This window comes from Marmota marmota, unplaced genomic scaffold (assembly GCF_001458135.2).
Source record: "Marmota marmota marmota unplaced genomic scaffold, marMar, whole genome shotgun sequence".
Lineage (NCBI taxonomy): Eukaryota > Metazoa > Chordata > Mammalia > Rodentia > Sciuridae > Marmota > Marmota marmota.
Genome location: NW_026000005.1, coordinates 21280896 through 21295502, shown reverse-complemented (window position 1 = coordinate 21295502; position 14607 = coordinate 21280896). Strand labels below are relative to the sequence as shown.

At 35.1% G+C, this 14607-nt stretch overlaps 1 protein-coding gene across 7 annotated transcripts in view; it reads left to right on the top strand.

Annotated features, from left to right (window-relative positions):
• Als2 (alsin Rho guanine nucleotide exchange factor ALS2) overlaps positions 1–14607 on the top strand; it is a 72361-nt gene that overhangs the window by 10783 nt on the left and 46971 nt on the right. For 6 of the 7 annotated variants that reach the window (XR_007349439.1, XM_015481268.2, XM_015481265.2 and 3 more), the window contains exons 2-5: positions 1649–1728; positions 4216–4370; positions 7587–8524; positions 12415–12772. Coding sequence is in view for 6 of the 7 variants with exons in the window: in XM_015481268.2 (XP_015336754.1) it covers positions 1709–1728; positions 4216–4370; positions 7587–8524; positions 12415–12772 (1471 nt within the window). In the remaining variant the exon portion in view is untranslated. Of the gene's footprint in view, positions 1–1648; positions 1729–4215; positions 4371–5418; positions 5731–7586; positions 8525–12414; positions 12773–14607 lie in introns of those variants that run through there. The other variant, XM_048808321.1, reaches the window with a different exon arrangement.

The following is a 14607-nucleotide window of genomic DNA, read 5'->3' as shown; positions in this document are numbered from 1 at the left end:
AAAAAAAAAAAAAAAAAAAAAAAAAAAAAAAAAAAGAATAGAAAAATTATTCAAAACTCTGACACTAAGGATAAATATTGATGATTTTATTCACTTTACCAAAAGATTCTCAATATTCTTGAGGTATTTTCCATGCAGCGAATCTATTGTGAGAAGTATGATGTGCTTATGTACTTCCGCATCCTCCCAGAGGAGTTCTCTGGCTTCCGTAGGGTACTGCTGGAATTTAGCCAAAGGTATAGAACTGCTTGATCTGCAACAGATAAGCACAGATTAGATCTGGCTTCAAAATTTCACTGTACACAACGAAATGTAGATTTTATTAAAGCTAGTTATTTATGCAAAAAATGCAGTAGCACTTAATGCTTGTATTTTTAAAATCAATAACATTTATTAAATTTATTCTGATTTACTTCCTGTTTACACAGTACCCTTTATCCAACTTTGAATGATTCAAAATCTTTCTAAAATAAGCAGTAGGTAGAAAGTAATTTCCTTAAATATACAGATGGAAAACAGTAAGAATTCACAGGTAACCTGGAGTAAACAGATGGACCTTAGATTACCCCTGCCAGTATGGGCTGTTTCCAGTGCACTGTGAACCATATCCTTTTCCAGAAAAAAAAATCACAAATTTGTGCCCAGTATTTTTGTGGTCCACATATAAAAAGGCTTCATTGCTGTTATTTTCATGAGCTTTGGTAACCTTAAAAATGTAAATATCTGAATTGAAATGCTTTCAGCATTTCTTCAGCTTCTTTATTTTTCAATGTCTTAATATTTATTCAACACTTAGTTTCTAAACAGGTGGGTCATGATATTTGTACAGTGATTTAAAAATTTTTTTTAGATATTGATGGACCTTTATTATTTTGTTCATTTATTTATATGCTGTGCTGAGAATCGAACCCAGTGCCTCACACATGCTAGGCAAGTGCTCTACCCCCCATCCACAACCCCAGCCCCTGTACAGTGATTTTGATGTGGCTCTTTCCCACTGAATGGTGGATTTTAAAACAACTATTTTAAAATTCAAGCAACTTCTAGCCCTCTAGATGAGGCATGTTATTAGTTTTGAATTGAGGAATTGATTTGGGAAAAATACTGCTAGTTCCAATAAATGAAAAAACTTCCTTTTTTAATAATGTAACTTTTTGTTCATTACTGAAATACATAAAATTATTTGGATCTAATATATTACTGAGGCGATTTTAACAAATCTTCCTCAATTGATATTTAAATCTTCATATTTTCCGGAAACATTTTAAAAGTAACCTTAATATGTATGTAATTTTTGAACTTAACACATTGATTTTTGGGTTAAACCATCTTCTTCATAATACAAAACAAACAAAAAATCAGTTGCCTGGAGCAGTACAGTTTAACTGTAGTAGTCTTTTCTTCCTTGACATTACATTTGGCAGGTCAACAGGCATTTTTATAAGCTTGGTGGGCAGGCTCAGTCTAGATATTTGACTTTGGCAGGCAGGATGTGAAATAGTTTAAATAGTTTTGCTGTGTATTTATTGCCCAGTGAATGTACACTTGTTAGTGGGCAGCACTCCCCCCTCCGTTTTCAAGTCTGAGGAATAAAATAGCAAAGTATTCTTAACTCTCTTTGTGTTTACCCTGTTTTTTTCCCATTTAGGTCTTGATATACTCTTTCTAAAGAGGGAATGGTTTGGTGATGGAGTGCTCCCACTGACCGATGGACTCAAAGAAGAGAAGGTAAAATCAATTCTTCCTTCTCTTCTATTGTTCTAGGAAAACAATAAACAATTCTATGCCGGTAGCTTTTCTTCAGTTTAATTTTTTTGGTTGTTGATGGTTGTTAAGTGGGAATAGTTAGTGACATTTGTAGTTGATTGGTAAAGAGAGAATAATATTAAAATTTGACTAGTAATAAGCTTTGTTGCTAGTTTCTTATGCTTGTAAAGACACTAAATAGCTTCACTTCATTATTTTAAAGCTCTTGTAGCCATTTTTTTCTTACAAATAATTTTAAGTTTTCAGAGGTATCTTTACTAATTTTAATCAAACGTTATCCTTAGAAAACTAGTCATAGAAGATATTTAGAAAGAAGGTTAAATTTGTGGCTTTTCTTCCATAGAACCATGGTATTACACAATAATAATTTAAGGGAGTATTGTTTAGCAAAAGTAGAGAAATTCTAGGTATTCAAAAAAATTGTTCCACATATCAACTAAATTTACCCCACTAAAATTTTAGCACCTGTGTTCTAGTAAAAAGGAAAAGGGGGAAAATTATCATTGTGGCATGTAGGAAAACTTTGTAAAGGAAAACAGAATAGCTTAATATACACTTTTCCTAGAAGGGGTGGCAGTTAGATTATAGTCATTATTTTTCAGCTGTGAGTTTTGTATTATTTGAAATAAAATCATCAAATTAGATGGAATTCTTAGGCTGGAAAATGAATAAAGCCTGAAAGATTTTACTGGCATCTGTTGTAAATTTTTCTTAAATCTAAATAATGGAAAATAGTATAGAGAGTCTTGAAAAACTAGAAAAAGAACTACCATATGACCCAGAAATTCCACTACTGGGCGAATATTTCCAAAGGAAAGAAAACAAGAATATTGAAGAGATGTCTGTAACCCTGTGATTATTGCAGCTCTGTTCACAGTAGCCAAGATATGGAATCAGCCTACATGCCTGTTAACAGATGAATGGATAAAGAAAATGTGGTATATATATGCATAACAGAATATATTCAGCCATGACTGGGCACTGTGGGCATTCCTATAATCCTAGCTACTGGGAAGGCTGAGGCAGGAGGATCACAAGTTTGGGGCTAAGCTGGGCAACGTATCAAGACCCCATCTCAAAATAAAACATTAAAAAGGGCTGGGCATGTAGCTCAGTGGTAAAATGGCCCTTGGTTCAATGTTCAATCCCTAGTACTGAAAAAAAAAAGAAAAATGGAAAAAAAATTCAGCCATGAAAATTTGAAATCTTATCATTTTCAGCAATATGGAGAGAACTGGAGAACATTATGTTAAGTGAAATAAATCAGGCACAGAAAAGTAAATACCACAGGTTTTTACTTAACATGCTGAAGCTGAAAAGTTGATTTCATAGAGAATAGAATAGTGATTGCCAGAGGTTTGAAAGGATTTGGGGGTTATGGGGAGATGGAGAGAGGGTGGTTAATGGGGATAGTATATCACTGTAGGGAAATATGAGTGACAGCAATTAATTACATACTTCAAAATTTCTAGTAGAGAGAATTTTGAATGTTTCCAACATAAAGAAATGATAAATATGCCATTTACCCTGATCTGATTATCTGATCATTACACATTGTAGACGCATATTGAAATAGTCACACTGCACCCCATAAATATGTACAATTATGTATCAATTACAAATCAAAACATTATTTTTGATACCAGGGATTGAAAAACAGGGGCATTTAACCACTGAGCCACATCCCCATCCCTTTTTATTTTTTATTTTGAGACAGGGTCTCACTAAGTTGCTTAGGGCTAAATTGTTGAAGCTGACTCTGAACTTTCGATCCTCCTGCCGCAGCCTCCTGAAGCACTGAGATTACATGCATGTGCCACCATGCCTGGCTCAAATTATTTTAAAAACTTAAACAGAAATTATAGATTTAAACTCAGCTTAAAGTGAAATATGGATTTCTATTTCTCAGATCTTTCTCATCAAAACTTTTCATCAATTATAAACTAATTTTAAAATAAGACTTCATCTTGGGGGTACTTTATTTTTTTTAGTTGTAGATGGTCATAATACCTTTATTTTGTTTATTTAATTTTTTTTAAAATGTGGTACTAGGGAACAAACCCAGTGGGTATGTTTTAACTTGACTATTTAAACAAGGTATTAATTAATGTATTGAGAAGTTAGAATCTCAAAATTTTATGCTCCCAAATCATAAAACGTCCAAAAATATCCAGTTTTTTTCTTTCCTGCTTAGATAGAGAGAAATAATTTGTGGGCTTAGATTATCTTCCAGCCTTTATGTAAATAGTTGGTTTTTTTTTTTTTTTTTTGTCTCTTATATCAAAACCAAAGCATAATGTAGGCAATAATTAAACTTTTAGGACCCAATCATCCATGAATCCTGATAAAAGACATAATTTCATGGAAAGTATTAAGACCAAAAGATACAGTTTTGAATTGTAAGAAAAAAAATATATATATTTATATATTTTCCCCAAATGTTTATAGTTCAACAGAAGCAGAAGGATCCAAAGAAAGAGGCCTGGTCCATGTCTGGCAGGCGGGATCCTTTTCCATCATACCAGAGAGATTGCCAGGCTGGGGAGGAAAGACTGTTCTTCAAGCAGCCCTTGGAGTGAAACATGGAGTTCTTTTGACTGAAGGTATTGAAAAGAATGGTTTAACAAATACTAACTAAAATGGTAATAAATGCCTGAGTGTGTAAAGTCAGGTAAGAGAGTTATTGAATGTTAGGGGTTCTCAGTGAACTTTGCTGCTTATAATAGTCAATGTTTATCAAACATTTGTGTGCCAGAATTAACACTAAACATTTTCCACATTTTATCTTTGAATCTTTACCTTATGACGTGGCTGCTCTTGTTATTTACAGATAAAATGAAGGTCATAATAAATAAACTGAAGGTCAGGGAAGTTAAATAATTTCCCTTAGCATACATAGCTATTTAAAGTGTCAGAATCAGGATGGGAACTCAGTCTGATTTCTGATTTTTTTTGTTTGTTTTGGTACTGGGGATTGAACGGGGGGGGGGGCCATATAACCACTGAGCCACACCCCCAGCCCTTTATATTTTTTATTTTTTGAGACAGGGTCTTGCCTAGTTTCTTAGGGCCTTGCCAAGTTGCTTAGAGCCTGGATAAGTTGCTGAGGCTGGCTTTGAACTTGTGATCCTACTACCTCAGCCTCCAGAGCCAGTGGGATTACAGGTGTGCGCCACTGTTTCTGGCCCCTCAAAGCCTAGTTTTTAAGTCACTGGACTGTATTGTATCAGTACAGTTTTTCTCAGGCATAAGTAGCAGCTCATAAGAGCACATAAAAACTTGTGCATCTAAAATAGAAACGTGCTAATGTAGAGTTGTCTTTAGTCCCCTGCCTCCAATGAGGATTGAACTCAGGGGTTCTCTACCACTAAGCTACATTCTCCAGACCTTTTTATTTTTCATTTTGAGACAGGATCTTGCTAAATTGCTAAAACTGGCCTTGAATTTCTGATCCTCCTGCCTCAGTCTCCCAAGTTGCTGGGATTATAGGTGTGAGCTTTGAGAGTTGCCTTTAATCTTGATGTCAGTTTATCAACTCAATCATGGCAAATTTGATTTGGGCCAGGATTGCCACTGATTTCACTAATTCATACATTTTGCTGTATAAACATTTATTAAATATTAAATGCTGCTTTGGTATTTTCCTTCTAGGAACTAAGGGAAGATAAACTCTAGGAAATAAAGCTTAAATCTGACTTTGGAGTTCTCAAGCTCATAAAAGTAGAATACTGTTGTTTTGAATGAAAAGTTGGAATATGTTCATTAAGATATTTGGAAATCTTCAGTAAAAGCTGGGACAATTGAGGGATAACTTGAAATATATATAAATGTCCTATTATTGTTCGTGTTTAAAGCAGTATCCTCAAAGATGCCTATGCTCCAGAAAAAACAAAGTAAAATAACCTCATTTCACACAATGTGAGCATATTTTAGCACAAAGATCTCTAATGTTATCCTTTTCAGGTGAGAAAATGAATGGTTCTGATTGAATGCTAAAATGATTCAAGATTCTTTGTCTGTATTAAATTTGACTGTTAGCTCATAATTCATTGATGCTCCATTATTATGTATTTCAGGGTAAAAATAAAGTGGTGGGGAAGTTACATATCCATTTATTTGCAATGTTGCTCTTGCTAGTGGAATAATGTTACTTGAAAGAGTGAGTGACTATTGTTTTATTCCTTGGGAGAAAAGTTTAAAAAGTCTTAATCAGTGAGCTTACTTTCCCATTCTTCTTCTTTTTTTTTTTTTTTTAATATTCTTTTTAGTTATAGATGGACACAATGACTTTTTTTATTTTTTATTTTTTTGTGGTGCTGGGGATTGAACCCAGGGCCTTGCACACGTGAGGCAAGCACTCTACCAACTGAGCTATATCCCTAGCCCTGCACAATGACTTTATTTTTTATTTATTTATTTTTATGTGGTACTGAGGATTGAATCTAGTGCCTCAAATGCACTAGACAAGTGCTCTACCACTGAGCCACAACCCCAGCCCCCCATTTATTCTTTATCCAAGCATAAATTTCTTAATAAAAGTTCCTATATCCCCTCTAGCCACTATTGTGTTCTTCCCTATATAACTATTGTGATGAGTTGGCGTGTGTAGCTATATATGCCACACACAATAGGACAGAGATAAAGTTTGCATTTTTTCAATTATCAACTTAATTGCTGCCTTGAGGGGAAAATAGTACTTATTTCTTCATTAATCAAAAAATATGGATAAGTTTCTGTTCATATAGAAAAGAAGGAATAGTAAATTTGATTCAATATTTTTTAAAACTTAAGGTCAAGTCTTTGTTACACTTGAATTTTTAGCCAGCCTGGGTCATATGTACATGCTCCCAAACTCCTACAATATAGCAATAAAATTAAGACTTATAGCTACCTGGATACATATAAGTTATAATTTTGTGTGTATCTCACTGCCTTTCATTTTAGTTCTAAAGTTAGCTAGTCATTTGTTAGTTTCATTTGCTTTCTGCTATGTTTATTTTGTTGTGACGATTTGCTTTTTAAGTAAATCTTATCTTAGAAAGGCTCTCTAGTATCTAGTATACAGTATATATATATGGAACATCTAAAAATTACATTTTATGTGACTTACATGTCTTGTTGATACTGGTTCTTTCTGTATAACCTAGAGGCATAAAGCCACTTTCCTAGTCTGGGTCCAAATGAATCTTTATTTTTATGCCATTGTATGATTTTCTGTTGCTCCAACTTCTAGACATTAGCAAATGTGTCTATTTTATTATCTTCTGCTTACTTTATCCTATGGTTACTTTTTTCTGAGTATTTGGTATCTGCTTCTCCAGTAGACTGTTACACTAGCTAGAGTTTAGTAGTAGATTCATGCTGGGAGTTTTAGGATGGGGCTGAAGGAAAGAGTAATAATACCCTTTGACTGAAAGTAACCTGCTGTGGTTTGTAAATTCTCATTATAGTATAGAATGTTTATTTGTTAAAAGTTATGTTATTTGTTGGGGCTTGGATTGTGGCTCAGAGGAAAAGTGCTTGCCTCGCATGCGTGAGGCACTCGGTTCGATCCTCAGCACCACATAAAAAATAAAATAAAGATATTGTATCCACCTATAACTAAAAAAAAAATAAATATTAAAAAAGTTATGTTATTTATTAAAAGACAAATAAGTGTGAAATACTGTGTGTTTGAATCAAATCGCTACAACTGTCCTTTGGAAAGAATTTTTTAAAATTCTGTTTTGTTAAATCTGGGGGCATAGTGCTAGAAGTTTGCTGATAAAATTTTTAGTTAATTCACTAACCTTCTCTTTTTCTTTTTTTTAAACCTTCAGATGGTGAGGTCTACAGCTTTGGGACTCTTCCTTGGAGAAGCGAATCAGCAGAAATTTGTCCAGATAGTCCCATTCTAGAAAATGCCCTGGTTGGGCAACATGTTGTTACTGTGGCAACAGGGAGCTTCCACAGCGGAGCAGTGACAGAAAGTGGCATAGTGTACATGTGGGGGGAGAACTCTGCGGGTCAGTGTGCAGTAGCTAACCAGCAGTACGTGCCAGAACCGAATCCTGTCAGCATTTCTGATTCTGAGAACAGCCCTTTGTTGGCAGTCAGGATTTTGCAGTTGGCATGTGGCGAGGAGCACACTCTGGCATTGTCAATAAGCAGAGAGATTTGGGCATGGGGTACCGGTTGTCAGTTGGGTCTCATCACCACTACCTTCCCAGTGACAAAGCCACAAAAGGTGGAACATCTTGCTGGGCGCGTAGTGCTACAAGTCGCCTGTGGTGCTTTCCACAGCCTAGCACTTGTGCAATGCCTCCCTTCCCAGGACCTGAAGCCAGTCCCCGAGAGATGCAACCAGTGCAGCCAGCTCCTCATTACCATGACTGACAAAGAGGACCATGTGATTATCTCAGACAGTCACTGTTGCCCTTTAGGTGTGACACTATCAGAATCCCAGGCAGAAAACCACGCCAGCTCTGCCATCAGCCCCTCTGCTGAGACCCTTGACAGTCAGGGAGAAGTGTTTGAGAACACGCTTGTAGAAGCTGGACTGCCGCTTGCCTCCGAATTGAACATTGAAAGCGCCCCCACCACAAGTGGTGATACTACTTCCTCCCAACAAAACATCGAGGGAACAACTGAAATTTCTTCTGCCAGAAGCATACCATCATACCCTGACACCCAGGCAGTAAATGAATACTTGCAGAAACTGTCAGATCATTCAGTAAGGGAGGATTCAAAGAATGGTGAAAAGTCAATGCCACCTCAGGTACTTGCTAAATTTCATAGCCTCAGGGTATTATTAGAGTTGAACTGTATGCACTTTGCTTTAGAAACTTGGAAATGCTAAGATTCTGTGGTGTGTTTTAGTTTGTACGTTTGACTATATTTCTGTTTTGTTAGGTGAGCCTAGAGAAAAGAACCTATATTAATTAAAAATCACTGTGTTCACATTCTGGCTCTTTATCATGTTGAAAAATGTCTTGCTGGGCCTATTTTGGAAGTAGTACCCTCCTTTTTTTTCCCCCCTCATTAATGACCCCCTAGCATGGCTAAGGTACTGAATTTTGGTGGATCCCTGAATAGTTTAGTCTAATATAATCACATATGCACAGAATGTTCTGAGTTCTGTTTTGGAAAGTCCTTTACTTCCTAACAGGGAAGGTTTCAGGGTGGCAGATCCTTCAGTTGTAGGCAGAAGGACACTGAAAGGCATTCTGTTGCGTTTTTATCAGTTATAGCTGTGGTCCTTACTGAACTTTATTTGGTTGGGAGGTAATGTTTTCTTATCTTGTTAAAATCATTCTCATTTTGAATACTTGTGGCAAGATGAACAAAAGCTTTTTCCTGTACCTTGCAATAAAGTTTGAGTCTCCCTGCTTAAAACTAATTTTTCTAAAAGGATAATTTCTGCTTTTTACTTAGGTGTAGCCTTTTGATTTTGCTTTTACCAAAACCCTAAAATTAAGAAACTAAAATTAAAAAAACATCTAGTCATAGAAGATCTGCCATGTGGTATTTTTTTCATGCTTTAAAAACCATATAGTCTCTTGATTCTTTATTGCTATTGTTACTCTGTCAGAATGAGAGCATGGAGATATTTTTAGAAATAATCTTTATTTCACAATCCATTCATGAAACCATGTTGATATTTCATTTGTAAAGTTAATAATAGCTGGGTTTTTTCAACTTTTATTTGGCACTTTTAAAATTCTTTTTAGTTAGACAGGACAATAGAATCTATTTTGATGTATTTATACAAACATGGAATATATCTTATTCTAATTAGGATCCCAGTCTTGTGGATGTATAGGTAAGATTCACTGTGGTATATTCATACATGTACATAGGAAAGTTATGTCAGATTCATTCCACTGTCTTTCCTATTCCTATCCCCCTTCCTTTCCCTACATTCCCCTTTGTCTAATCTGCTAAGCTTCTATTCCTTCCAACCCTTGTTGTGGGTTAGCATCCACATATTAAAGAGAACATTCAACCTTTGGTTTTATGGGGATTGTCTTATTTCACTTAGCTGATAGTCTCCAGATCCATTCATTTACTGGTGTATATCATAAAGTCATTCTTCTTTATGGCTGAGTAATATTCCAATGTGTATATATGCCACAGTTTCTTCATCCATTCATCTGTTGGTGGGTATCCAATAATAGCTGTTTTCTAATATTAACTCTAGTCCCAGCTACTCAAGAGGCTGAGGTAGGAGGATTGCAAGTTTGAGGCTATCCTGGGCAATTTAGCAAGGTGACCTTGTGTAAAAATAAAATAAAAATGGCCGGAAGGCTATAGCTCAGTGGTAGAGTGCTTGCTTAGCATGTGTGAGGCTATGAGTTCAATTCCCAGTATTGCCAAAAACAAAACAAAAACCAAAAGAACATTCTTAGACTGCACATGCTTATAAAAAAAAGTGTGATTAAAAAAAAGTCATTCCTTTAATTTACTAAAGTTTAGTTTGTTATATATAGCTTATTTAATTATTAAATTGCCATCAATGAAATTGCATTTTACTTTAGACTTACTTTGTTAAATATGGAAAGTTTTTGTCACTTGGGCTAGTTTTGGTAATGTGTGTTCCTATTAAGTTTAATTCATTCTTCATAAACAGCATTTCAGTCATATATTCAACTTAGAAATTGAGGCTTGGGACAAGATTTTTCTCCTCTGGCCAGATATAACTGAAAGTGTTTCCCATTTATGTGAAGTAAACCAAAATGTTATTGGTTGACCAGTACTCCTAAAATTGTCTTTCATCAAAATTGCTGGTTTTGTATTTTTTCTGTCTTGTTTTTGTTTTATTTATTCACTTACTATATTCTCCAATGTAATTAAATAGAAAGACTGAATTAGAATAATAATTTAATGTTTATATAAGGTACAGATATTTTGTTTATTTGTTTTTCATGTATGTTTTCTTTGGCAGTGCTGAGGATTGAACCCAGGACCTCATATACACTAGGCAATTGCAGTAACTCAGGGCTACACCCCCAGTCCAATAGATAGCCTTTTGTTACTTTTCCACTACCTAGTGGTAAGAACACCTTAATAGCCACCCCTAAGTATATCACTACTTCCGTAATGAACCTTCATAAAGGGTGGAATATTGAGGTTGGTTCTTCTGAGCAAATTATGAGGTAAAAAAAAAAAAATACACACACACACACACACACACACATTTGTATTAGAGATTAAACCCAGTGATGCTTACCCACCAAGCCACATCCCCAGCCTTTTTTTATAGTTTATTAGAGATAGGATCTCAATGAGTTGCTTAGGGCCTCACTAAGTTGCTGAGACTGGGTTTGAATTTATGATCCTCTTGCCTCAGCCTCCCAAATTGTGAAATTACAGGCATGCACCACATGCCCAGCTAAGTTATGAGAATTCTATTACCAAAGAAGTAACAGGGTTTTTATTTATCTTTCGTTTCATATGATTGGTATAGTTTTTATTTCATTGACTTATTACAGACTACTCACTTTGTGTAGAAATAGCTCTCCTGAATTTAATATTTAATTCAATAAAACATATTGAGTACCTGCTACACTTCAGAAACTATACCAGGAACCAGGAATTATTTAAGAAAATCAGAAGCCAAAGTGAAGTACTATATATATTTTATTTTGTTGTTTTGGTTTGGTTTGGTGGTAGGGATTGAACCTTGGGCACTTGGGCTGAGCATGCATTCTGCTGCTGAGCTATACCCCCTAGCCCTGGTTTGTTTTTTAATTCAGGACAAATTAAGGAATGTGTGGCTATCCTTTGGGATCTTAGGGTAGAATAAGAAATTATTTTTTTCATTATAATTATGCTTATATGCCAAAAAGCTTTTTTGTATTAACTAGGTATATTTAATGACTCTTCTTTTTAGTGAACAATGGTATTTATTAGCTTAGAGTAAGTTTCAGCTCATTTTTTTACTAAGATAGTAGAAAACTTTGGTTTGACTTTTTAATATATCTGTGAATCACATTAAGGACATTGGTTCCAGGTGTTTAATTATTAACATATCATTTTCGCTCTCTATGGTAACAAGAGCAAAGGTAATCCTGCAACTTGTCTAGCTACTGGGTCATGGAAAATAACTCATTGATAAAGAAGCAGAAAGCCTTAACATAATTCTGAGGATGTTAGATCAGAGGCCTAACTTATTTTTCTGTTTTTATATCCCATATCTAAATTTCCATTTATAAAATGTTCTTAAAATCTAATTTTTTCTGCTATTTCTGAGTAGCAATCTGCAAGTTTTCCTAAAAGTGATCAGTAGTAAAGCTTGGATTTTTTTCCACCTTATATCCAGGCTGTATCAGTGTACCTTATATTAAAGCAGTGTTTTTTGTATCTTTCCTTCTCCTCTCCTCTTTTCCTTTGCTTGATTTTATGAAAACAGTTAGAGCTTATTTTTAAATGTCATGAGAAAACACAACACCCAGACAGAAGGAAGTACTTCAGATAAGAAACTGTATTTTGTGTCCATCTAATATGTTAACTGTGATCAAGAGGGGATACTTTTAAGTTGGAGATGAAGACTTCTCTTGTTTAAAATTTTTATATGCAAATAGTGATGGCTAAATTTTCTTTATTGATTATTTGTCTTATAAAGGATTATATTTTTATGTTCTTTTTTTTTATGTGTGTGTATTTTAGCCTCTTGTAGAAGAAGCAGTTCCTAATCTTCACAGCCCACCAACCACAAGCACCTCAGCCCTCAACAGCCTGGTGGTCTCTTGTGCATCTGCTGTTGGTGTGAGAGTGGCTGCTACCTATGAGGCTGGGGCCTTGTCTCTTAAGAAAGTTATGAACTTTTATAGTACAGCCCCTTGTGAAACTGGAACGCAGGCAGGCAGTAGTTCCATAGGCCCAGAAGGTCTGAAAGACAGCAGAGAAGAACAGGTTAAACAGGAATCAATGCAAGGAAAGAAAAGTTCAAGTCTTGTGGATATCAGGGAAGAAGAATCAGAGGGAGGCAGTCGAAGACTCTCCCTCCCTGGATTACTGTCACAAGGTAAGGAAATAACCAGCTTTGTGAACTGACTTCTGGTGAACTGTAGATGTTATCAGTACTGTATGCTATATTATAATAAATTAGGTTTTCTGATTATGGAGCTGACATACTCAAAACTTTATATAGTTTTATTAAAATGGTGGCTTTAAAAAAAGGGTCACATATATGCTTTGCTTTAGAAATAACTATAGAACATAATTTTTTCTTGATGTCTGCTTCTGCTTATGAACCTTGTTATGAATCTTATTTGTTCTGGAATGTGGCAGTAGCCTTATTTCCTTATTGGGACCTCTACTCTAAATCAATGAGTTTGTAGATAAGAGCATTGGGTAAGTGAATTTTTAAGCTTCAATAAGAGAAAACTTCATTTCTGTAACCATTAGTAATGTGGTTACAGAGTATTTAGAATATTACACAGTTGGGGTTCTTTTGCATTTTCGAATCAGTTTTGTAATCTCAGCCAAGTAGACTTTTGCTTCCTTGAAATGGTCTGCAGACTAATAGCATTAGCATTATCTGGGAACTTGGTAGAAAGGAAGAATCTCAGACTTCTCCCCAAACTTACTGAATCAAAACATGCATTATAACAAGGTACTGAGGTGACTAGTGTGACATTAGTATTTGAAAAGTATGAGGTCAGACCAGAAGTTGTCAAATTGTTTCTGTAAAGAGCCAAAGAAAAATATGATTTGTAGATTACACAGTCTGTGATAACTGCTCATTTATGCTGTTGTAACATAAATGCTACTGCAGACAGTCTATAAATGAATGAAGTGCGTATTTCAATAAAATTTTATTTATAAAGACAGACAGTGGGCCTTATTTGATCTATGATCTATAATTTACCAACCCCTGATTTATACCATTTTGTGTAGAGCTCCAAAATTAGAAATCCTAGCCTGACTAAAATTTACCTCTTATGGCCCTGTTCCCTACATTTGATCTATTTCCCACAGTTTCTTGTGCCACTGTGTACTTCTCTTATCCGATCTCCTGATTCTCATTGCCACTAGATTTTTATATATGATATATATATGATATATAAGAAAGCCCTTGGGTTCTATTAAGTCTGAAGGAGAATTAAAATTTTTTCATCTTAAATGTCCTTTAGCTTTTTAAGTATACATAATTTTGAGATCTCTTTGACCCACAGATGTGGAATATTCATTTTGTTATGTCACTAACACACTTCCATGCTAAGGTCAAATTTTACTTAGTAATCTAAAGTATACCTAGAAAAAGTTTATTTTTCCTCTCTCTTTAAAAATTATCTGTGGAGCTGGGTGTGATGGCTCATGCCGATAATCCCAGCAAATCAGGAAGCTGAGGCAGGAGGATCACAAGGTCAAGACCAGCCTCAGTAATTAAGTGAGGCTTTAAGCAACTTTTGAAGCAAGACACTGTCTCAAAATCAAAAATGTAAAGGGCTGGGGATGTGGCTCATTGGTTAAGCGTCCCTGGGTTCAATAAAAGAGGAATAGGAAGAAAGCAAGAGAAAGGACAGTGTGAACTCTCATCCCGATATTACTGACTTTGAAGATGGACAGAGACCCTGCCACAGGGTTCAATCCCCAGTACCAAAAAAAAAAAAAAAAAAAAAAAAACATCTGCATTACATCTTTGAAGAAGCTTCAAGTAGTTTATTTGGGTCTCTATGCTTACAAATTGTACATTAACCAGAAAAGAATGTAAGAAATGATGATCACTTTGTGGTGGCCCACAAGTTAATGACTAAGTTCATGAGTGAATAGGTCTGCACTTAGTGACATTTTGATGATTTTCTTCAAAATTTATCTTGCAACCACATTGGTATGTAAGATTTACATAGTGTGGTG